This window comes from Falco peregrinus, chromosome 8, assembly GCF_023634155.1.
Source record: "Falco peregrinus isolate bFalPer1 chromosome 8, bFalPer1.pri, whole genome shotgun sequence".
Taxonomy (NCBI): domain Eukaryota; kingdom Metazoa; phylum Chordata; class Aves; order Falconiformes; family Falconidae; genus Falco; species Falco peregrinus.
In genome coordinates, this window is record NC_073728.1 from 41,984,490 (window position 1) to 42,008,625 (window position 24,136).

The 24,136-nt window shown below is 38.6% G+C and overlaps 1 protein-coding gene across 1 annotated transcript in view; it reads right to left on the reverse strand.

Annotated features, from left to right (window-relative positions):
- Positions 1-43: 43 nt before the first annotated feature.
- Positions 44-24,136, reverse strand: part of NEB (nebulin) — a 131,311-nt gene continuing 107,218 nt past the window's right edge. Inside the window, exons 123-145 of the mRNA XM_055812137.1 lie at positions 23,356-23,460; positions 22,383-22,493; positions 21,799-21,909; positions 20,237-20,350; positions 19,993-20,097; positions 19,435-19,539; positions 18,747-18,851; positions 17,829-17,921; positions 15,359-15,451; positions 11,434-11,526; positions 10,138-10,230; positions 9,221-9,313; positions 7,826-7,918; positions 7,231-7,323; positions 6,195-6,287; positions 5,806-5,898; positions 5,434-5,526; positions 4,229-4,336; positions 3,721-3,904; positions 3,132-3,224; positions 1,928-2,074; positions 1,540-1,649; positions 44-937 (exon numbers count right to left, since the gene is read on the reverse strand). Of these exons, the coding sequence (XP_055668112.1) occupies positions 764-937; positions 1,540-1,649; positions 1,928-2,074; positions 3,132-3,224; positions 3,721-3,904; positions 4,229-4,336; positions 5,434-5,526; positions 5,806-5,898; positions 6,195-6,287; positions 7,231-7,323; positions 7,826-7,918; positions 9,221-9,313; positions 10,138-10,230; positions 11,434-11,526; positions 15,359-15,451; positions 17,829-17,921; positions 18,747-18,851; positions 19,435-19,539; positions 19,993-20,097; positions 20,237-20,350; positions 21,799-21,909; positions 22,383-22,493; positions 23,356-23,460 (2,502 nt within the window). The 3' untranslated portion in view covers positions 44-763. The remainder of the gene's footprint in view (positions 938-1,539; positions 1,650-1,927; positions 2,075-3,131; positions 3,225-3,720; positions 3,905-4,228; positions 4,337-5,433; positions 5,527-5,805; positions 5,899-6,194; positions 6,288-7,230; positions 7,324-7,825; positions 7,919-9,220; positions 9,314-10,137; positions 10,231-11,433; positions 11,527-15,358; positions 15,452-17,828; positions 17,922-18,746; positions 18,852-19,434; positions 19,540-19,992; positions 20,098-20,236; positions 20,351-21,798; positions 21,910-22,382; positions 22,494-23,355; positions 23,461-24,136) is intronic.

Consider the following 24,136-nt stretch of genomic DNA (forward strand, 5'->3'; position numbering starts at 1 on the left):
ATCGATTCCTGCTCTTCAGCATGAGTGAACACATCAAACATACTGCAGAAACATTAGCTTTATTTAGTCACTAATTGACAAGTAATAACGTCTTTTGACCCCAGAACAGCTGCATGAAAAACAGGCAGAAGAGCTGAGCAAGCAGGAGAGGCCTTGGGGTTTGGGTTTGTTTCCCTCCCCCGCAGCCTAAAGATGGTTTGAGATAGTAAGCTTAAATGTTGCTTGTACAAAGAAGAAGTGAATACATTCAAACAGTGTAGAATAGCCCAGAAAAATAGTCTGTGACAGAATGAGTAAATACCTGGTAGTCATAAGTCTTAAGTACATGTAGAGAATTTTGGAGATGCTGAACTGGATTGCAGTTCTAGCCAAGTGAAATGTTGTGATGGTGTGTGATGTTGAAGTGTTTGAAAGTCCAGGCAATGGGTTTTGGTTTTGGTTGGGTTTTTTTTTGGTTGGTTGGTTGGTTGGTTTTTTTACAGTGGAAGAAACACAGTTCTTATGAACAAGGCCTAGTAGTGTGCTTATAGGTGGTTTTCAAAAATGTTTTGAAAGGATGTTTTAAGAGTATTTTGCTCTGCAGTTATTTTTTTCTTTTTTTCTTTTTTTTTTCCCCACATGGTTTATAAGGCACTATCAGCACGGGAGACAATAAGGCACTTTGGAAAAAATGTTACAAACGCTTCTCGTAGACTTTACATTTTGAGAGGTGCCAGCGTGCCTCTGCCGTGCAGATAGGCGTTGGGGGAAGATGGCCTTTGGTTTAGACAGCTTCTACGTAGTTGGCTGGCAGCATGCCCGTCTTGCCGGTTCTCTGGACGGTCCCATACATCCAGCCTTCATCGATTGCTTGTACGTTTACAATTGTGTCACCGTCTTTGAAGGAAACCTCATCGGCATCAGCTGCCATGTAGTCATACATGGCCCGGTAGGTCTTCTGTTGGTTTTAAAAAAGAAGACGCAATTACAGCCCTGCTGTCGGCACTGAAGCCACGGCTGTTGCTGAGAATCGGTGCAAGAGCTGGCTCTGGCCAAGTTATCTCGGCTCGTGTCCGTGCTCTAAAAGCACTGCTGAGGGCACTGCCTGCCTGGCCTTTGAAATCTGGGTTTAGAAGACAAAATGTTTCTTCCCAATAACTACCCTTGTCACCCAAGTACCACTACCTCAGGTCACAGCCTGCGTAGTTCAGTGATGCTGAAGCTGAACAAAATGTTTTCAGAGAGTATTTGAGCAGTACCAGCTCCCTCCAGCGGTATCTCAGAGGGGAGGCGATGGTACGTCCCGGCCTAGGCCTGCTCTGAGCCTCGCTCTCAAGAGTAGGAAGGAAGCATTAATTCAAGCTTTCAGGAACAAACAGGTAAGGCTCTGTCCCACCCCGGGAATCTGTTACACCTTCACCCGGTCCAGTACCAAGCCTCAGCCCAGCCCATAACCAGGCATGCCAGTTACAGGCTCGAATGCTGGATGAGCAGCATCTGGAGCGTGCACCTGCAGCTGGCTGGGGACTGTGTGGCATACAACCGATCTGTGTTACTTACACCAGCAGTAGACGGGTGAGAAGGAACCGATGATACTGTAGTTTGCTGGGTGGCAACAGACGATGACCGTTGTTGTGGTAACTCGATGGTTTTAGCATGTTTGTAGCCCACTGCAAAGGGAAAATATATTTCGTATTGCTTATGATGGAATTGGCAATAGGGTTAGAGTTGCTCTGAATAAAGATAACGGGCTGTGTCATCAGGTGGCTCAGACCTGCCTTTTACCAACTAAAATACGATTTTACATCTGTTAAGTCTGTAACGCGATGTTTTGCAGGTGTAATGTGCTTTTTCCTGGCTAGAGGAACTCCTGAGCCCTGCCAGATCCAGAGTCTGGATACAATTTGTCGTCTTATGTGAGTCAGTGGCATGTTTGTTCTCCTCGTACCTGTTGCAGTTGTGGCAAAGAAGCCCCCGTTGCTGTAATAGGACAGGTGTCCGCCATCCGAGGGTTCTGATTTTTCATCGCCGCCACCAGTGAGGCTCAAGGCACTGGCAGAGCGGGAGTGCTCCCGGCTGCGGCGCTGGGCTTGGACTGTCGGGAGAAAGCAGTGGGAACCAATGTATGTCCTTGTGGTGTAAGGAGATGCACACATAAAAATACACTTCTATATACATTTAGATGTATATGTACACCCACACACATGTATAGATAACTTTTTATATATACACACATAATACATATGAGTGTGTGTACATGTTCCGTAAAAATCACCAAAGCTCTCTGCTGTTATCATCAAACCCATAGAAATTGTGCTTATATTGAGTAGAAGACTGGCATGGGCCGCGTGCAAGCTGAGCAGAATGGGTTACTGTATCGTACAAGGTTTATGGAAAAAAGCTGGTGAATTAATCACAGTCTATTTTTAGGGTTTGATGGTATTTGCCAGTGCTTTTCAAGAGTATTCTATCAACACCATGCTGAAGTTCTCCTGAGACACAGCTGTTATGTCCCTGTTACCTTTAACAGTTGGAATGTTTTTCTTTCTCCAGCCTCCTTCCCTTTAGTGCTAGCTACTTCCACAATTTTTATACCAATTATCCCATGCTTTCCTTTGTCCCAAGACTGTTTTCTGTCATTTCAGGAGGCTTCCCTTCTCAAACAATTAGCAGGAAAGGAGTTTAAAAAAAAAAAAAAAAGGTAACTGAGGAATAGTTTACTTTTAACTCTGATTTTTAGAGTTATTTAAAAAGGAAGCACATGTTACCGGTAAGCAACTGTATCGTATAAACCTGTGTTAGATCACTTGTATATAATAGATTAACAATGTATTGTTTGAGAAATGGCTGTATTAAGCATCCAGTGTATTTATGTAGCTAGCATAAATGTAGCTCTGCTGGTGAGGAGGAGCAATAGGAAATTTCTCCTCTAGTTACCATTAATTCTCCCCAGAACCGTGTTCCTGTGTAACTTTGGAAATCTCAGCTCTGATTAACACAGTGGCTGAAGTCAGCCCGTGGGACTTTGCTTGCATTCCTGTGGAGGTAGAGTGCCAAGCTGTACTTTAGGGGCCCCAAGCTGCCAGTTTTACTGATTGAATTTGCACAAGTATAAAACATTTTGCACAAATAGTACAGCCGATGGAACCAACCAGAGATCATATGTAAGCTTCTGGACTGAATATTGTCTTCTGCCGGGTCATATTCAAAGACTGAGCCGGGATTAGTGCGCCACACGCGAAGACCTGTAAGAGAAAGAGCGGTTTTTGAGGCCAAGCTGTAGCTCAAGCAGCTGTTGGAGAGCTTGAGCAGCACACACCTGCGCTGAGCAGGAGGAAAGGCGCTTCAGAAAAGGGCAAGTGGCATTTCATAACTTTGTGGTTCTCAATTTTACAGCGCAGATTAGGATTTTTTAAAATTTTTTTAATTTTTTTGTAATTTAATCTACATTAAGTGAGTTAAGGTATTTCTCTAATATAGATCAAGTTAAAGACATAAGTAAGAAATGTAAATCTAGCTTTATGTTATAAAGTTGGGCAGAATGGGACAGGCAGACCACAGATGATTCACTGCTGCTATACGAGAATATTTTCAAGATGGACTTTGATAAAGATACCATGTCCAAGTAATGATAAATTTGAGTTGATATGGCTGAGCTTAAATAAAACAACTCATCCAGGTCAGCTTGTGTTTTGTGTAAATGAAATACTCAAGTAATTCTAAAACCTGGGTTCTGCTCACCTGTGAGAGTCTCTTGATCCTGGTCCACGCGCTTTCGCTCCATTTCTACTACTCGCCTTTGAATGCCCCTATAGCTAATGTCACTGAAGTCCTGCATGTTCTTTTTCACGCGTTCTGTAATGGGGTCGGTAACAACCGGTGTGAAACTACCTTTGGTTTTCTCAAAATCTTCATGGTATTTCACCTGCAATTTAAAATGGGATGTCTGTTCTCTCTACCTTACCTGAGTAATTTTGATTCCTGCTTACCTCAGGTGCCTTTCTAGGAGAGCGGCGCACCGCTGTTCGGAACTTTTGCTTTCTCGAGTCGAAGGAAGAGTGAGAGAGCCTAACCCCAAACATGCCTTTCCTGCAGTCGCTCCTGCCTTTAGCATTTAAGACTCTGGGTAACCAAACTCTGTATGTGTACGTTGTCCTTGAGCTGCCAACCCCAGAATGTCTTGGGAACAAGGTTATGTTTTTACTTAAATCACTTGCCAAGGTAAAAATACATCTAGAAATGCTCTTACCGTAGAGATGTGTTTCTGGGTCTCTCGTACACGCCGCATTTCAGGTGTATCCAGTACATACGCAGCTTTGCCTTGTACTTGTTTTCGGAAACTATCTGAGTAAAGGACCTGCCAGGTGAGAACAAGGAAGTGAGCACAGGGCACAAAACTACCTCTGTGGTGTGAGGAGTGAGCTGCACCGAAGCAACCTGGCAAAAAGAAGGTGGGGGGACTGCAGACAAAAAGGTAGCGGGAGCTGTGTTGGTGAATCACATTAGAATGCAAAGAAAATTTTTTTTTCATAATTATATGGACAGCTCTGGACTTGATCCCAGACATTCCTTTTCTTAACTTAAAGAGCCTTACCTTTTTTGAACCTTGTAACACCAGGTAGAGATAATGCAGCAGCAATGCTCTAGGTAATATTTTCATATATTTGACATGCACCTCACTGACTTCAGTGAAGTTATCAGGGTGAAACAAACAACATAATTAGAGCTGTGTTTTTCATTGAAATACTACAATTGTTGCTGGGTTTGTAGGGTTTCTTTTTTGAGCAATAACAGTTGCGTCATGCATCTGTAAACATTTGCAGAGATTGTATCACTGGATTTATTGAGCAAGTCATGACAACATTTAAGGCTAGGTTGGACAAGGCTCTGAGCTACCTCACCTAGTCAAAGGTGTCCCTGCTCATTGTGGGGGGTTGGGCTAGATGGTCCTTGAAGGTCTGTTCTAGCCCAAACCACTCTGTGATCCTACAATCTGTTCTATGTGTAAATATTTACAGGAAGGCGTATGTCAGGATTTACCTCTAGAGTAACAGGCTGGCAAAGAAGAGCCCTCAAGATCTGTCATGGTTTTAAACAGAATGTCAGAAATCACATAAAAGGCAAAGAATTATTGTTCTTCAGTAACAGTATGTCGTACAGTGTGAGACCAGTGAAAACAGAAGAGACCTGAAGACAACAGATGTTATTTGAAACCCAACTGTTGTTTAGAAAAAAACCCAACCAAACCAAAGCAGTTAATCACACAGGAAGAAATACTCAGTTGCAGCAGATACTACTTGCTTTTTACTAAAGGATTTGATTTTAGTGTAGTTATTTCATACTTCCAAACGAGGTAGCTAGGTTAACAGCTGCGCTGTTGATCTGAGTAAGGATTTCAGGGATTGAAATGTTACTTTTTAATATATTTTCATTTATTGGCTAAATAGAACATACCGAGCTGATGTTTTCTTGATTGCGTTTAGCTCTCTCCATCTCTGGAGTCATAGGCGTTGGTGTGCCTTTTGCCAGATGTTCCTTGTATAAAACCTACAGTGTACAAAAAGGTGTCCACAAATCAGACCGGAATAATTCCTAGCTCATTCTGTAAATGGTGTTACTGTTTAAGCATACTCATCACTGCAGGGGTAGAAAGATCTTGGGAAATAAAGCATCTAAGAAGTTATTTGCTAGAGCAAAAGGTAAAAATCAAAGGGAAGAATAGGCAAAAAGAAGGAAAACTGGGAAAATAAGGCTAAATTAGAAGTGGAGGTTTTGTTTGAAACAGTTATTTTTAAGGTAAGGTGGTTGTCTTTCTTCTTTCAGTACCGAGCTAATGTGTTCTTGATTGCGTTTGACTCTCTCCATCTCTGGAGTGACCGGTGTGGGGGTTGCCTTCCCTAAGCCTTCTTTGTATACAACCTACAGATCACAAAGTAACTCAAAGTCACAAACGTACAAATTAAAAACTGTAATGTTACTGGTTTTAGAGTAAACATCATTCATTAGGAAAGAAAAAAAAAAGTCAGAGGAAAAAATAGTTTAAAAAAGTTAATTGACAAAAAAAAAAGTCTTTTACATACTTTAGTTTTATGAGAGGACTTTCTATGTTTGAGGGGAAAAATTAGAGGGTTAAATAAAACCAGGCAGATTTAAGTTATGAAAAACAAAAAAAAAAAGTGCTCTATCATAGCCCCTTTACTTCTTCCAGACAATACCGAGCTAATGTGTTCTTGATTCCGTTTGACTCTCTCCATCTCTGGAGTGACAGGTGTGGGGGTTGCTCGCCCCAAGTTTTCTTTGTACAACACCTGTGGGATACAGAAGATGTATCCGGTATCTTAAAACCCTCCCAAAATCAAAAGGATTTGAACACACACGCTTACTTTGTTATCAAATTTCAAAAAAGTCACAACTGATTATGGTATGCAGCACTGCACAAAAGCAAACATCTACTGCTGTAAGGAAGGGTAAGAAAAAGAAACTGTAAAAGGAAAGCTTGTTATTTTTGTGATTAACAAAGAGGGGCTCTATCCAGCTACGGCTGTGGCGATGGCTTCATAGGTTCTAGGAAGCTGCCTGTGGCCCCAGAGAACTATTTAGGAAATTATTTATCTGCTGTTTTATCTGTATTTGAAGCAATTTGTGACCTTTTTCGGAGGGAGGAGGGAGTTCTGTTGCCACACTGACATGGGGCAGCCACATAAAGAAGGGTGTTGAGGTTGGGTGACTGGTATCGTGGCACCATCACACCTACGCATCTCCCCAGTCCATGAGGCCACCTACAAGCTCTTGCGACTACACTACCTGGAGTAGGAAGGGTCTCATTCCTTTTGTGTTGTTCTGTTTAAGGCACCCTAAGTCACCTGGCACAGCAGTGCAATCTCAGGTGGGTCAGAGAGGTGGATTTTTGGGGGTGGGGTGGCTGGGTTTCTTGTTTGTTTTTTGCTAAATTCAAATATCCCTGAAAAAACAATGGAAGCACAGAGAAAGGAACCTGAGTATCTTCACCAAAGGATGCAAAGCTCTTAATATTGTCTGGATAGAGCCCACAGGTACACAAACTGAGCTGCAGAAAAGACCTACATTTCTGGTTCAGACTGTTAACACTACAGTAATTTTAGGAGTGATTAATTTGCAGAAACAAATATATCTATTTTTTACATTAAAATCAACTTTCAGTATGTAGTTAGGATGTTACTTTATTAAGATATAAGCATGAAGGAAAAAAGAAACATATCTATTTTAAGGTACCGAGCTAATGATTTCTTGATTGCGTTTGACTCTCTCCATCTCTGGAGTGATTGGTGTTGGGGTCACTTTCCCCACATTTTCTTTGTACAAAACCTACAGGATACAAGGGAGTATCCAGATGTCATTAAAAAAAGCACCATGAATAAGAAAAAACAAAAACACAACCAAACACCCCCCCCCCCAAACCAACATACAATGTAGCTTTTGAATCATTACACTTAGAAAGGGTTAGATTTAGTGCACAGCGCTGCTCCCAAAAGAAGCAACAGGAGCTTTGCCATTAATGTACTAAGGTGCAGAAATGGCCCCCGGATGGAATCCACTCTGCATAAAAGCAACTTGATGTAAGAAAGGGTTAAAAAAAATTGCAGAGAAACAATATCCATCCAAAAAAAGTCAAACCTAGTTCTAGTAAAATCCTGCTTCAGGCAGTGTTAAATGATACTATGGTTTGTTTGCAAGCTCAGAAGGTAGGAGGTTTATGCTTCTTGGCAAATTCATTTTAAAAAGTTAGAAAGCACAGATTACTAAACTGCTACAGTTACGTTAAACACTTCATTCAGATCTTTTAGGAACTGTTTCCTGTTAAAAATACCGAGCTAATGATTTCTTGATTGCGTTTGACTCTTTCCATCTCGGGAGTGACAGGTGTTGGGGTTGCTTTCCCTATGTTTTCTTTATACAACACCTATGAGACATAAGAAAGGAGCCAAAGAAAGCAAAAATGAACAAAAAGCTATCCATAGATAAACTAAAAGCCAAAAGCATTTTTTTCCTTGTATTTATTTTCCCAGAGTTTAGGTATTTTATATATATATATATATATTTAAAGAAGGTACTTAGCAATATTTATCTAGAGAATTAGTGGTTGGCATACTGACTTTTTAACTACAGGATCACTCATAATAAATAGTGTAAGTACTACATAAATGAGACCACAAAAATACCATGTGAAGGGGCTGAGAATCAGTATGAAAATTATATTAAAAAAAAAAGAAAAGAAAATGAGTGGAGTTTAAGTGTTTTTAGGATTAGAATAGGGCATTAAAATCACTCAAAACCCAATAAAAGCTGTAACAAGTTAAAGTCACCACTGTAAATCATAGTAAGACACGATTAAGAAGTAACCACTTCAGTAAGCTGCTTTAGAGCTACAGTCCCCATTATTTTGGAACAAGCATTACAATCTCCATGTATTAAAACTGTTAAAATGATTTTTTTAATGGCGTTAAAGGGAACTCTTTTTCTTATCAAAGTACCGAGCTACAGATTTCTTGATTGCGTTTGACCCTCTCCATCTCTGGAGTGATAGGAGTGGGGGTTCCAGTCCCCACGCTCTCTTTGTACAACACCTGTGTAGTAACAAGAAGCATCCAGAAACATAATCACAACTCAAGAATAATTACAGCCAACGGGAAGGCAAATAGTTGAGTCTGCTGGAGCTCAGTCTGCTCTAACGTGCCCTGAAAGCCACCCTGGATGCAGTGAACACTGGATTGCCCCCACGAGGGTGTGAAGGCAAAGAAGTCTATAGTTTTATCGTAGCAGGTGCGACAAATCCAACACAGAAACTTCTTACATCAAATAGATTTTCAGGGTGGAGAAGAGCTTTTAGGCTACCACTGAAGCCTGCTTAGAAAGTCAGACCTTCCCTCTTCTGTGATAACAGCATTCAAACAGGAAACCAATAGGATTAAAAAAAACCAAAAACAACCAACCAAGCAACAACAACAAAAAACGGGCATAAAAGAAAAAGGAAGTTGGAAAAGGGAGCAAGAGGGTTAAAAAAATATTTAGGATAATGTAAATAATTACATATATGAAGAAGTGGCAGGTCAGTAACATTGGAAAATATAATATAGTGAAGAAAGGATGTTTTTGTAAGTTGATTACATGGGCATAAGGAGTGGAATTGTTCATTTTTAATAAAGGTTAAAAAGTTCCGTTTAAGTGGAGTTAAAGGGAATACTGCTTTTCCTCCACAAAATACCGAGCTAATGTGTTCTTGATTGCGTTTGACTCTCTCAACCTCAGGAGTGACAGGTATTGGGGTTCCTGTCCCCAGATCCTCTTTGTACAACACCTGTGGGGTAACATGGCTGTAATAAGAAGAAGAAGAAAAAAAAAAGGGGGGGCGAACAAGCAAACAACAGTAACCCGCAGCTTGCTGAGAAAACAGACTGAATGTTTTTCAAAGTCGCTCCAAGCCAAAGCTTGGAATAAAAGAGAAAAGTTAAAATGCTTCTCAAAACCACGTAGCTAAACACAAATTCTCTGCAATGGCTTTTGGCAGAAAACTGGAATACCTTCTCCAGTTGCTTCTTGGAAGCTATATAGAAAAACTGTCTATGCAACAGTAGACTGTTAAAGACTTCCTAAAGGCAGAAAATATAAAATACAATACAGAAGGGACAAAGAAATCAATTCTGTTTCATTTACCCATTCCATCAACATCACAGCAGGTTACACTGGCATGTATTAGAGCACTGTTACACTGCGGCCACAGCCACAGATTTTTGTCAGGCACTGAATAGTTTAGATCTCATACATAAAGTAAGTGAAATCAGGGGGGAAAAAACCACCACACGAAATTAAGGATTATTGTGACTAAGAAAAGGAAAACAGGGTGTTTTTTAAAAGAAAAAAAAAAAAGAAAAATATATATTTTCTCAAAAGAAGACTCAAAAGAAAGGTGGAATTAAAAGTTATTATTAAGATGAAGTAATAAAAAAGAGGAACAAGAATCATGTAAGTAACAATTATGGAGGGAAAAAATCTCAAAGGGACCAGGGTATTATTTTGTGTGTAAGTTGATTATAGGGGAACAAGAATTCTTTTGGTGTGCGTGTTAAAAGTATATTAAAATAGATTAAAAGGGAATTTTCTGCTTTTCAAATTTAAAAATACCGAGCTAAAGTTTTCTTGATTGCGTTTAACTCTTTCAATCTCAGGAGTGACAGGTGTTGGGGTTCCTGTCCCCAGATCCTCTTTGTACAACACCTGTGGGGTAACATGGCTGTATTAAGAAAAGAAAAAAGGAACAAGCAAACAACAGTAACACTCTGTTTGCTGAGAGAACACTCAGAACATGACAGATGTTTTCCTGAGATGCCCTGAATTAACATAGGAATTAAAAAAAAATCCATGAAAATAAAAAACTCATTTAAACCTCTGCAGATAAACACTAATACACCAGTGTGACTTGTGACTTATACCAGCCTGCTAGAATACCTTCCTGACTTGCTTAATGGCTTCCCAAGGTGGACATTTAAAACTGATGAGTGTTCAGAAGATTAAAGTCTTACATAAACTACAATGAAGTATATTATTGTCTTTTCACCAGCAGCGAGGTAAACTTTTTCTTGATTGTACTGGAGTCATTGGAAGACCAGGTCCTAACGCGCCTTCCTAGAAGTTTTTCTGTACACACACCCTCAGCGAAGAGTCATCCATTTTGAGTGAGACACTACTTACTGTCCAGAGTTTGTCACCAAAGAGTCTAGCTTGCTTATTACAGAAGGACACAGAGACACGACCATAACAAAGGCATATATGTGAAAATGGTACCTGAGAAATGATAATTACTAGTGCTCTCCTGTCTTATGTGACACTTTCCTCCCCCCTGAGAAACATGCTTATGCTACTAAATTTTTTTACCCTGCAGACCTGTGCTACCAACATATCTAGAGCTGTGCAACAATATTAAAGACTTCCTAAAGGAAGAAGGCATCAAATATAATGCAGAAGGATTAAATAAATCAATTCTGTTTCATTTACCCATTCCATAAACATCACAGCAGGTTACACTGGTGTGTATCAGAGCACTCTTACCCTGAGGTCACTTCCACAGATTTGCGTCAGGCACTAAATTAGTTTTTATATGAGGTAAAACCAGGAAAAAAACCAACAACCAAAGACTGAAGTGGTTAACAAAAGGAAAAACAGATATTAAAGAAGAAAAAAAATATGTTTGGAGTCAAAAGAAAGACAGAAACAGGGAATCTGAAAGTTATCATTAGTAAGATGATCTAATCAAAACAAAGTAAGTAACAATTATGGAGGAAAAACGTCAAAATGTGGGGAACAGGGTATTCTTTTTTGTGTAAATTGATTACAGGGAAATACAAAAGTATTTTCTTGGTGTTAAAATCATTTTAAAATAGATTAAAAGGGAAATGGCTGCTTTTCAAATTAAAAAAATACCGAGCTAAAGTTTTCTTGATTGCGTTTGACTCTTTCAATCTCAGGAGTGACAGGTGTTGGGGTTCCTGTCCCCAGATCCTCTTTGTATAACACCTATATGGTAACATGGGAGTTTAAAAAAAGTTAAGAACAAAAAAAATTTGCTGCATTTGATGGAGGTAACATATAATTTTTACACCCACCCGCTAAATATACAAGAAAGCAGGGGCAATTAGGAAGTATAAAACAGTTAACAAATGTGATAACTTCAGAGGAAGTCTTCTGATAGCTAGAAATACTGCATCATACATGCCTCAACAGAATAATAAAGCATTAGAGGAATGGAATTAAGCAAATAAAAATCCCAGTGTTTTTTAAAAATGCAAAATAACTTAAACTTCACAGAAGAAAAAAGCTTTAAAAATTAAAGGACATGAAGCATCAATGGTTATTAAAAAAACTTTAAAAAATAAGTACATAAAATATAACTAACTAAAAAATGTAATAGGAGAAAGGGGATGTTTCTATGTTTATAAGTTAATTAGAGAGAGTAGAAAATTTACAGGTGTTAAATAGTTATAGGGAGCTTTTTTCTTAAATGACAACAAAAATACCGAGCTAAAGTTTTCTTGATTGCGTTTGACCCTCTCCATCTCAGGAGTTACAGGTACTGGGGTTCCAACGCCCAGCCCCTCTTTGTACAACACCTGTGCGGCAACCAGGAAGTATTTAAAAAAAAAAAAAAAAAAAAAAAGGAAAGGAAAGGAAAGAGGAGGACAGGGAGGAGAGAGAGAAAAGACAAGTAATTTAATACAGTGAAATTTAAAAGTATGAAAAATAGAGTTTTGTCAGCCTTGTTCAAAAGATAGCAAAAAACATCAATGAAAATAATCAGCTAAAATTGCTATGAGGCTTGTTCTCATCTCACCTGGGTGCACAGAAATAATGCCAGTGAGAACTGCAGGAGTGTTTTGTGCAAAGCATAGCTTGAGCCAAGGTACCTGAAAACTCTTTTGCAAAGGAGTTTCCTTACTCAAACAAAAGCTCTTGTATAAGCAGCTTTGCCTCTTAAAAATTCTAAATAGGCTCAGCAGCGTAACAGAGAGCTGTGAGGACTCAGAGACAATTAAATGTAGCAAAACCTCTAACAGTGGCTTCTCCGAACTGCCCTATTAATCTCAAGTCAGCACTGTCTGAACTGGATCAGAGCGAGCCAAAACTAATCCTAAACTGCTCTAACTAAAACAGAAGTATAGAAAATATATAGAAATATAAATTATGACATAATAGTAATTTGACTGGAATGTGTTAGGAGTAGCAACAATCCAGATAATTGATTGTAATGGATTTCTCATATATGCCATTTTTGTCATTTTTTCATATGGCAGTGATACGGGGATGCCAGCCAGGTTTTCTTACAAAGACCTGTAGGATATAAGAAAGCACCTGATGCAGCAGAACCATGAACGGAGACAGCACACACCAGTTGCATTAGATTGCTTTGCTGGGAAGCGTTAAAGAGTTCCTTTTTCATTTGCAGTGCAACCAGTGAAGGATCAAAGGATCAACTTTGTTACTGAGGCCAGTGACATCACTCAGGCTGCTGCTATTTCATCGGGAGGAAAGATAAGTTACTGCTTAACTGCATTAAGTAAATAAGGTTAAAATCCCACAGCTGGAACAATTGAATGACAAATCAGTTAGATTGAGTGAAAAATTAAAATATAAGGATACTGACAGGGGTTTAGTGATTTGATTAAGAAAGGGCTGTTCAAAGTTCAACAAAGAATTGAAAGAAAAAATTAATATGGAGGAGTTAAAGGGATTTGATTTGCATTTGAAATGGTAGGGTTTGTTTTATTTAGCAATACCGAGCTAACGTTCTCTTGGTTACGTTTGACCCTTTCCATCTCTGGAGTAACCGGTGTCGGGATGCCGGTCCCTAAGCCCTCTTTGTATAACACCTGTGAGGTACAAGAAAGTTTCCACAAAAAAAGCACTCAACACAGGCAAAACTATTACATCTGACTACTTTGTAAGTTATGTTTAACGTTAGGATCACTTTTTAATTAATTTCACACTTGTTCTAGAGGCAAATATTAAGGAAGAGGCTGATGGTTGATTATTCTGTAAAGACATGACTACAGGTACTAGAAGATACAGGGTTAAGATAAAACAAACATGGAGAGGAACACCATGTTAATTTCACAGCTTACTTCCAGTTTTGGTTCTTAAAAGAAATGCATGTAAAATTGTAAATCACTAAAAAAAGTTAAAGCACAAACAGGTGGAATATAAATAAGTTAAAAATATTGCCAAGGAAAAGAGAGGAGCAGGGCAAGATTCTAAATCATTGAAGAAAAACAGATCATATGTTAGGATGTTATGCAAAAAGAAGTTGTTAAGATTTTTATTTTTATTTTTTTTAAATACCGAGCTAATGTGTTCTTGATTGCGTTTGACTCTCTCTATTTCTGGAGTGACAGGTGTTGGGATACCTGTCCCTAGGTCCTCTTTGTACAACACCTGCAGAACACAAGCACCCAGCAAGGTGAGAAGATCTTATTCCTTCCACAACAACTACAGTACATTTGGATAATTTACCTGGTTTATAAGTAAATAGAATCTTGGATTATATATAAATATGTCCACAATTTTACTCAGTGTCCATCTTTTATAAGTACAGTCACCAGCTCAGCAAGTACTTAAAGTCTTTGTTGCGATGCTTGGACGCACTGAAGTCAGTGCAATACGTCATTACAGTAGGACACAAGTTTAAATATTCTGCTGACCTGGCATAAAAGGCGCATTTATTTTGCTTTTCATTTTCGTTTAGGATACACAATAGTATTACTTTTCAGGCAGTAAACACTTCTGTAAGGCTTTTTTTTAATCATGTTAACAAACATAAAAATAAAACCTTTTATAGACCTCTGTGAGTACTTTTTGGAACACAACTATTTTACCTTGGTTTAGGTCTCTAGTAAGGAAAAGAATTGAGTTTTAGCTCTCATATTATTAGGTTTAACTTAGCCTGTAATTGAATTTTAAAAACTGCATTCTTCTTTAAAGGAGTTGCACAGGAGATGCCTGGGTTGGTTAAAAACTTCACCATGTAGAAATACATTACAAATGCATTAATGGTTCTTCTTGCAACTAGTAATATACTTGCAACAAAACAAGCTAAGAAAAAAACAATCTTCTCTGCTTGATGTAATAGAAACAATGAAAAAATACAAAAATAAAGCAATCACAGCCAAGGAAAACAGATTGTGTAAAAGGTGATCAAAAATGAAGAATGTTTGGAAAAAACAACTGTGCAAAAGACAGCTGTAAACCACATTCGTATCATAAACAGCTCAAAAGGGAAACCACTTATAAAATCAGGAACGATAAATCCAAAGATACTCTTTATACAGGTGTCACTGCTCCTCAGCATTGTATAGCAAACATCTGAGGTACCAATAATCCCAAGACCATATCCTGCCTCAGCTCTGTACGCAGAGATCAAAGTAAAGCAGCAGCGGCTCAAAATCAGGAGAGCGTGTTGTTCCTAATATCTACACTTAACTAGGTATGGGAAAGGCCAGGTAGTGTTTCCCCTTATAACTGTCACTAGGTTTTGTGACTACAAAAAAAGGCTCCAATTATTTTTTTCCACAAAGTTTTGTCTAGCTGATCCATTTTCTTCAGACTAATCGTAAGATATCATCTGGGTATTTCTTGTTTCTAGTTCTGTGTTCAGAAGAGGTCACAGAAATAATAAAGGGAAGTGACTGATTGTAACGATTACTGCAAAATTCAGACAGTCAAACTTCCTGCTGCTGAATATAGGGATTTAAGAGATCTGTCCTCTTTTCAACAATAAATACCCACAAACACTACCAAAGGTTGGAGCTTGAGCTCTGAATGAGTATATAAGTAAATAGAACATATCGGCCATTACCGAACTGATGTGCTTCTGTGTCTCCTTGACACGCTTCACTTCTGGAAGATCAGGAATTGGAGTTCCTTTTCCAATACTCTCCTTGTACTTAATCTACAAAGGCACAGACATTAGAAAAAAATAAGTGGATTTACATTAAAGCACAGCTGATGCATGTATGTGTTACAAGTTACACGAATAAAGAAATACAGGTCCTTTACACTTTACAAACTCATTCACTTCTAAGGTACCAAATGTATCCTGATAGAAGGAAATCATCGAGGAACCCCCTATTAGAAGCCCTTCTATAAAGCACTTTAACTCGGCTTAGGGTAAAAAAGCAGAGTCTTGTTTGAGCCAGAATTTTTTAACTGAAGTTTTAAATTTGGGCATCTAACATCTCCCAGGAGCATAATTTCAGCAAGAACAAATCCCCTGATTTATAACAATGGAGCCATGTCAAGGTTTCTTACACTGAGTTCCAACAAATTGTGGTATTAAAAATTTAAAACAATTTCTTAAAATTTTAGCCTAATGGTATTGAAATAGGCACGTAGATTCATACGTGGATACCTAAAGAGCATTATCCTGATCTTGTGGAGACTGAAAATTTAAAAGATATCACTGGGTTCGACATCAGCAGAGAGCTGTTGTTAAAACACCCCATCATCTTTACAAGCAACCTGTTAGAAGGCAACTTGAGCCGCTGATGAGACGTCCCTGTGAATGGCACTTCACTAAAAGGGTTTTCTAAAACCAGGTGTAAATACCTTTGAACCTGATACCATTTGGTCTTTCTACCAATGAAAGGAAAATTTTGGATTTGTAAAAATCTATCATATTCAACAGAGGTGAGAGTCATACACAACTTTAACAATTACAGTGCTATTTGCTTTTCTACTTTAGCATAACAACAACAAAAAATAGCATTGAACATATTTAACATACTATGCATGAAATGAATTGGCTGAAATGTTAGTATCTTTTATGCTAAAATAATAGCAGTCAAAAAACATGAAAAAGACTTACAAGCTTTGAAAGAAAAGTAATACATACAATTATTCCAATTTTAGAGTGTTACTTTTTTTTTTATATAATATAAAAACTTTACAAGATATGCTTTAGTAAGGCTTGACCCTCCTTGCCCTGGCATCTTCACAGACAAGCTAATCAAACATGGGTTAGATAAATACACGGTGACACTGACTGAAAACTGGCTGAACGGCCAGACCCAGAGCATTTTGGTCAGTGGCACAAGGGCCAGTGGGAGGCAAGTCACCAGTGGCGTGCCCCAGGGGCCAGTACTGTTTGACATTTCGTAAGGGACCTGGATGGCGGGACAGAATGCACCCTCAGCAAGTGTGCAGCTAAGAGAAAACTGGGAGGATTGGCTGATCTACCCAAGGGTTGTAAGGCCACCCAGAGGGACTTCAACAGAGTGGAGAAATGGCCCGAGAAGCAACTCGTGAAGTTCAACAGGGGAAAATGCAAAGTTCTGCAGCTGGGGAGGAATAACCCCAGGCCGGGGTATGTGCTGGGGGCTCACTGTCTGGGAAGCAGCTTTGCAGAGAAAAACCTTGGCGACCTGATGGACAACAAGCTGACCATGAGCCAGCAATGCACCCTCACAGCAAAGACCAACAGCTTTCTCGGCCGCATTAAGGGCATTGCCAGCAGGTCAAGGGAGGTGATCCTTCCTCTAGCCAGCAATGGGGAGGCCACATCTGGAGTCCTGTGTCTAATTCTGGAAAGATATGGACATACTGGAGCATGTCCAGTGCAGGGCCACAAAGATGAGTAAGAGACAGGAGCATCTTTGATATAGGAAAAGGCTTAGAGAGCTGGGACTGCTCAACCTGGAAGAGGGATACTCGGCGGGACCTTACCAATGTGTACAAATACCCAGTGAGAAGGAATGAAGAAGAGTGCGTCACTCTTCTCAGTAGTGCTCAGTGGCAGGACAAGAGGTAATGGGCACAAATTAAAAAACAGAAAATTCAATCTGAACACAGGAAAACACTTTTTTTACTGTGAGGGTGGTCAGACACTGGAACAGTTTGCCCAGAAAAGCTGTGGAGTCTCCATCCTGTGAGATATTCAAAACTTGACTGGATCTGGTCCTGGGCAACCTGCTCTAGCTGATTCTGCTTGAGCAATGGGGTTGGAGTAGATGATCTCAAGAGGTCCCTTCCAACCTACATTGTTCAGCACAGAATCAAAGAATCAAACTGTGTGTGGGATGAGATTAAAATGATGGCAAGAGGTTTCATGTTTTAGAAATGGGTTGTAAGTTAGAAATTGAATGTTAATCATTAGAAAGATTATTGTTTAAGTAACAAGAGTAGGCAAAAACTTTTAGAAAGTAACCCTTAGCTGGCTGGGTTATTGACAAACCACTGTTGGCAACATTTACAGAAATAAGAGGGGGGAAAATGTGTTATTTCAAGTTGAGTTAGCACTGGCAGAGTATTAAAAATCAATTCTTTTGTACCGAGCTGATTGCATCCTGTGTTCGTTTAACTCTCTGCATCTCTGGCGTCTTTTCAATAGTAGTTCCAGTTCCAATATCTTCTTTATATAAAATCTTAATATTTAGAATGAAGACAACAAGTTTAAGCATACAAAACACAACATTATTTCTTCTAGAGAGTGAATACAGGCTCATGACAGTGATTTGTACACAACAGTGCAGGCTGAAAGCCAACTCGAAGGACCATCTCCAGTCCCTGCCTTGCTGCCTATCTGATGTCTGTCCTACTATATGTGTGCCATTGGTGACAAAAAGGAGCTGACTCTTTATGTTTGTAGTAACACATTTTAAGAAGAACAGCAAAACACTTGTAGACTGATTTTCAGATTGAATACTAGTATTTGCTCTAATCCCTTCCTTGTGTTCTTAGTTCTTTTATAAAGTTTTACACAAATGTCTTCCACTTAATTACCTACTATGCTAATGGTGCTAGTGGCAAAATGATACAACAGACTTTAGGCACTTCATGGTAACACATGAAATGTGAAACAAATCAGGCAGACAGTTCACTTTTCGCTGAAAGAAGACAGTTGCAACACAACAAGAACACAGTACATACATGGTAAGAGGGCAAAAGAAAAGTGGATACTAGTAATAACAATTTATGTATAGGATTGCCCGTTTAACTATATCACAGCTAAGTATACATGGAAGAATGCAATCAGGGCATCCCACAAAAACCAGCAGATAAAAAGGAGTAGCAAAAACCAGCTAAATCTACTTAGAATAATGTTAGATTTTTTAAGAAAAGTTCTTATACCTATATTTAAGCACATCAAGAGCACATCAATACCTGTGAGGTAAGAGCCAAAAATAGTTATTTTATTAAACATATTAAACTTTTTTGGAATGAGAACTGAAAAGAGAAAATAACTATACCGAGCTGAAATTCTTCTGGTTTTCTTTCACACGCAGCATTTCTGGTGTGTCTTGTACAACTGTAACTTTTCCTTTACTGTTCTGTAGGTCCCACTGATACTGAAGCTGTTGAAAAAATTAAATATCAGGTGTTGCCATAAAAATTTACTCACAGTTTTCTTTGAAGATGAGAAAAAAAATATATTTTCAGGGACACCTTATAAGGAGGTCATTTTAGCACAGCATTAGTGATATAAAGATGTAACACAGTTCTAATTTAAATTAGCAATAGGAGATCCTTAATTAGATTCATTGAAAAATCTTGAAGGCTGCCAGATTGTATTGAAAACAAGTAAGTCTCAACAATGAAAGTTAAAGATTTCAAGTCAGATTGTGGAGTTCTTGCAGGTAGTCCCACTGACAACAGACAACTTCTCTAAGTATAGTTCTCTATTACTCACAAAGGAATTGACATAGCACTGCAGCAGAAAGGGTTTTTTTCAAGAAAATTACAGAAGCATTTTGGTTCCCTGTGTAATGCATAAGTGAGCTGCTGCATACGCAGCAGACCTTCTAAGTGAAGATCCCCGAGAATATAAAAGCAGCCTAGCTGGGCTCAAGAGTGTGATACCAAGATCTTACTAAATCAAAAAAAGGTGAACATTTCTTATTATTTGATAGTAACAGTGTTTGTTATTTTTATATGTACCGTGCTAAAGTTCTTTTGATTCTCACGGACTCTCTGCATTTCTGGTGTGTCTGCTACAGGCACATAGTATGGCATGGTCCTTTCTGCATCTTCCTTATACTTTTTCTGATAGAAAATACAAAATATATTCCATTAAAACAAAAGCAGTAATCAAAAACCTGGCATTAATTATATTGTTGCAGAATGCCCACCTTTATGGAAACGTGAGTACTTCTGTATTTGATACAAATTCAGAATATGTCTCTGTGTAAGATTTATTTTAAACGTTAAGTTATTAAGGAGTAGAAAATTAAGCTAGATTACTTAGAACTAAATTAGCTTTGGTATTGTAAAAGCAATAGAAATTCATACATTATTAGAAATTCAGCATTCAAATAAACTAATTTTCATATTGAAATGGAATTTCAGAGTAACAGATGCCACATCACAGCTCTAAAGAAATTTGTTTTCCTGGTGTATCTCCTGAATGTCGTGCCAGGTAGTTATTTAGGTGCTCCAAACTAGTATCCGTTCAAGGTTCCCACAGGAACGATAATTAAATTGTTTCACTCAAGATACCTGGCTTGAAAGGTTCTTGACCTGCTGGGCATGAATAATCTCTGGAGTATCGACAACACTGGTGTAGTTGGCTTTCTCCATTTCCGCCAATTGTTTGTATTTGATCTGTTGGGGAAAGCTCACATTTAGGTGCCTTAATCATATCCGGACAACAATTTTCATTTGGTTTAATCAGAAAAAAACTCTTGATAAATTTTCTTTTAAAGAAGACATCAGACGTGATACATGAGATACTTGCACCGACCTGGCTGGCAATGTCAGTGGCATTCTTTGCTCTCACAAAATCTGGTGTCTCCAAAGCCAGTTCTGTCAGACCTTTTCCTCTGATTTCTAATTCCAATGCTTTTTTGTACTCTTTCTGCAGATGAAGACAGTGAATAGATGTGAATACATGCTTTGTCAATGTGAATGCAACTTCAGATGATTTCATGACCATATCACAAAATAGGAATGCTACTAATATAAATGCAGAATTAAGCAGGAAATTATGTCATTAAAGCGTGTAGATTATGACTTAAATATTGAGAATAAACAGCCCTACTGCAGCAGCAAATGGAGTACACTACAGCCCAGCTGTATTAAGGTCACTCTTCCTTCTCACACCAGGAATTTTCAAAACATAAGCTCCTTTAGGTGATCAGCGATTGCTGCAAAACAGTAACTTGTACAGAAGAGAAGCAACAGAGAGCAAGCAGTGTGTGAAGTGCATGTGGTAGTGAAAAGTGGTCAGATATTTTGCGCTTGAGCATGTCCAAAAAATGAAAGGTGTTAGGATCCCCTGTGAGATTTTGTGCCCTTTGGAGTTAATACCCTCCCTAAAACCTCAGGGCTGCAGCTGCCACTTCTCCCAAAGAGATCTTCTGCTAAGGTCTAAAAGACTTATTTTGTCTAGACGGTTGTAATTCATATCTCTGTGCCAGCTCTGCTGAACTTAGGTGAGTATGTCTGTAATATTCTGGTAATAAAATGTAGGCTATTTGAGTAACTCAAAACCTCTGTACTACTAAGTACAAAATGCTGTTGTCAGTAAGGATGCTTATTTTAGGAGTATTTTTTTAAGCGAAATCATAAGTAACAGCAAGAAGTTACTTTTTTTAGCTTTCTGTCCGATGATAAGGCTCTTAAAATATTAGCTAATCTTATGCTATGAAAACAGTCACTATGAAGTATTTATTATACTAGTCCACCATGTAAATAAAGTAGCTGTTACATTTGCATCCTGACCGTCTGCTGGCCACCTCTCTCCATCAAAGTGGGGAAGACTCCACCAGCCCACTGGGCATCAGTCCTGGGCAGGGGGAACTGTTCATGAGCCTGGCTGGTGTTTCTGACTCACCCACCAAGCATAAAGCATTCAAAAAGAGCTCTTTGCTGCACAGCACACCTCCTAAAGCAGAAGTACCCCAGCCTGGTTTCCCGATTGTAGTCCCTTTCCAATCTCTCACTTTGCTTCTTGTTTCCTCAGGCTTGGTCCTTAGCTCCTGACCTAAGATGCCTGGTTTACAACACTGACACCTCTGGTTCCCCCACATAGCCTTGCTGCATCACAGTGCCGGTTTGCCCTATCCCTTGACTGATCTGACTATTGATCACAGCACCTGTTTCTCACCTATATTCCTGCAGTAACTGCAAAGCCAGAAAAGAGCTCACATAAAAGTTCAGGCTCCCAGTTTTATCCTCAGTCAGTCATACACATTAAGAGCCAGGAAATGACGAAGTTCATACTAGTATTATACAGCCATAAGCATTTATCAGTTGGAGGCTGTGACGTCCATTGAAGTATTTTGCAAACAGCTTTTGACATACCTCATTCAGGATTTGAGTTGCGTTCTTTGCTCTTAACATGTCTGGAGTCTCCTCTAAAGCTGTTAGTCCTTTACCTTTGACACCTTCCTCCAGATCCTTCCTGTACTCTTTCTGTAGAAGAAAGAAAATGAAAACTGCAAAGCCAGACTAAGGAGAGTTCTATGGTCTACAACTTTGCTGCAAAAAATAATTTAAATTTTTTTAAAAAATGAAAGAAAATAATTCCAAAAGCTCCAAAAGACAAAAAGAGTTTTTTAAAACAACCAAGAATATTGCCTAGGGTTATGTAAGAACCACCACAACAGAACAATCATTGTTCAAGATAAATTGCCAAGGCACACACATATACACCCTGCTATGGGACAGTTAGGCTGCTGAATGTCAGAAAGGGACACAGTAAATATGAATACAGTTAACAACGAAATAGATGTCCACAACAAATTAGTTCACAACACAAAATACATGTAAACATGCTTAATGTGAATTGTTAGGAAAAAAGAAAGTGGTGAAGAGGAAATGCTGCTGAGAATACTTAGTGGAATTATTTAGCTTGACAGAGGAAATAAGCACAGAATAACTGCTACCTCGCTTGCTATTTTGGTTGCATATTTGACATGTAATAAGGATGGTGTAATCTCCAAGCCAGTAAGGTTTCTGCCTTTAATGGACTCTTCAAAGTCCTTCTTATATTCTTTCTAATGAGAGCAAGAAGAAAAAAGCAAAATAGCAAATATTTATTACAATGTTTTTAATTGCATGAAAAACTACTGGGAGGATGAGAAGTGGTTTGGTATCAATGTCATAATGATGACCTGCTACAGTCAGTGCTGTGGGCACCTAAAGCAGTAAGTCCTGTTTCTACTAAAACCCCTGAAAGAGCTCATTGCTTTCAATGGAAACATGACCTGAGCCTGCTTTTTTTTTTTTCTTTCCTCTTCTTTTTCTACTTATGTGTATAAGCATAGAAAACATTCAATGGAATCACTGAAACATAATGACTAATGGGCTTATACAACTGTTCCTCAGCATGTATAAGCCTTCATCGGTGACAGAACGAGATCATACTTCAAACGAACAGAAAAAAACTGCTTGAGGAAATAGAATGACAGGTCAGTGAAGAACACTATGACAGTAGAGACAAACAGGAAATAAATGGATTTCTCAAAAATAGAGTTTGGAGGTGAAAAGAATAACCAGGGTACTTTCTGTGGAATATAATAATCGACACACATACTATACTTATGTTGCAGAAGTTTAAGTGAAATGTATTTCATATTACATTTCTTCTAAAGACTCAAAAACTTGCTTAAGCTTCATTTACTGATAGCTTCTTGATGAAAAATTACAGATAATACACACTTCATCATGACACAGGAAAGATTCATGAATTTTAAATGTAGTATTTCATAACCAACAAAAAGAAATGTGACACAGCTACAGTTGTTCTATCAGCATGCACAAGATGCGAGTATAATTGCTTAAATCACTGTGAAAGTTTAGCTATAAAAAAATAAATGTTCAAGTTTCTTAGTTTATCAGTATTGATTTTAACCATACCTCACTCTGCATGAGCTGAGATTCCTTTGCAGTAAGGTATGTTGGAGTTTCAAAGTCCAACATAGGTTTTCCTTTCTCCTTCTCATACTTTTCTCTGTATTTCACCTGAGAAGAAAAGAAAAAGTTACCCTCCTAAATAATCAAAGACCCAATTCATCAACTAGTATGTACCTACTTTGGTCAACAGATCTGTGGTAAGAAAATGAATGTCTAATACTCTTTATCTTCCTGAAATCTGTATTATTGACCATAAAATGTAAACTCAAATGTTAGGCTTGCAGCAAAATGTGTGTGGCCTGAAATTCTACTGATTTATGTTGCAGAGAGTAAGCCATGTCAGCTCAGATTTCAAGACTTTACTGATCACAAGAAGGAAGACAGAGAGCTGTAAAAATCTAACTGGAAGGCACTTGGACTGCTCATGACCCTGGCCAAGTTCAGCCAGATACATGTTAGTGGATTGCTGGAGTGTTAGCAGTAGGGCTTGAAAAGATGCAGTTTAGCAACTTGCAAACTAATTCTGTGCATGAGTGTCCAGGAGGTAAAATGTCCACAAGGATAAATACATTCTTGCTTCAAGTTATGGTATCCAGCCTTTAGGGCATTAATTGTCAGACTGCTGCATGAGGTAATGCTGCCTTTGGCTAGACTGGAGCAACAAGTACTGACTTAAAGTTTAACTACAAACTGATTAACAACCATTTTCTTACAGTCCATTGCTATGTAACCTTTTTGCTCTTCCATGCCATGCAGCAGAACAACTATGGCCCTTTGTGTTCTA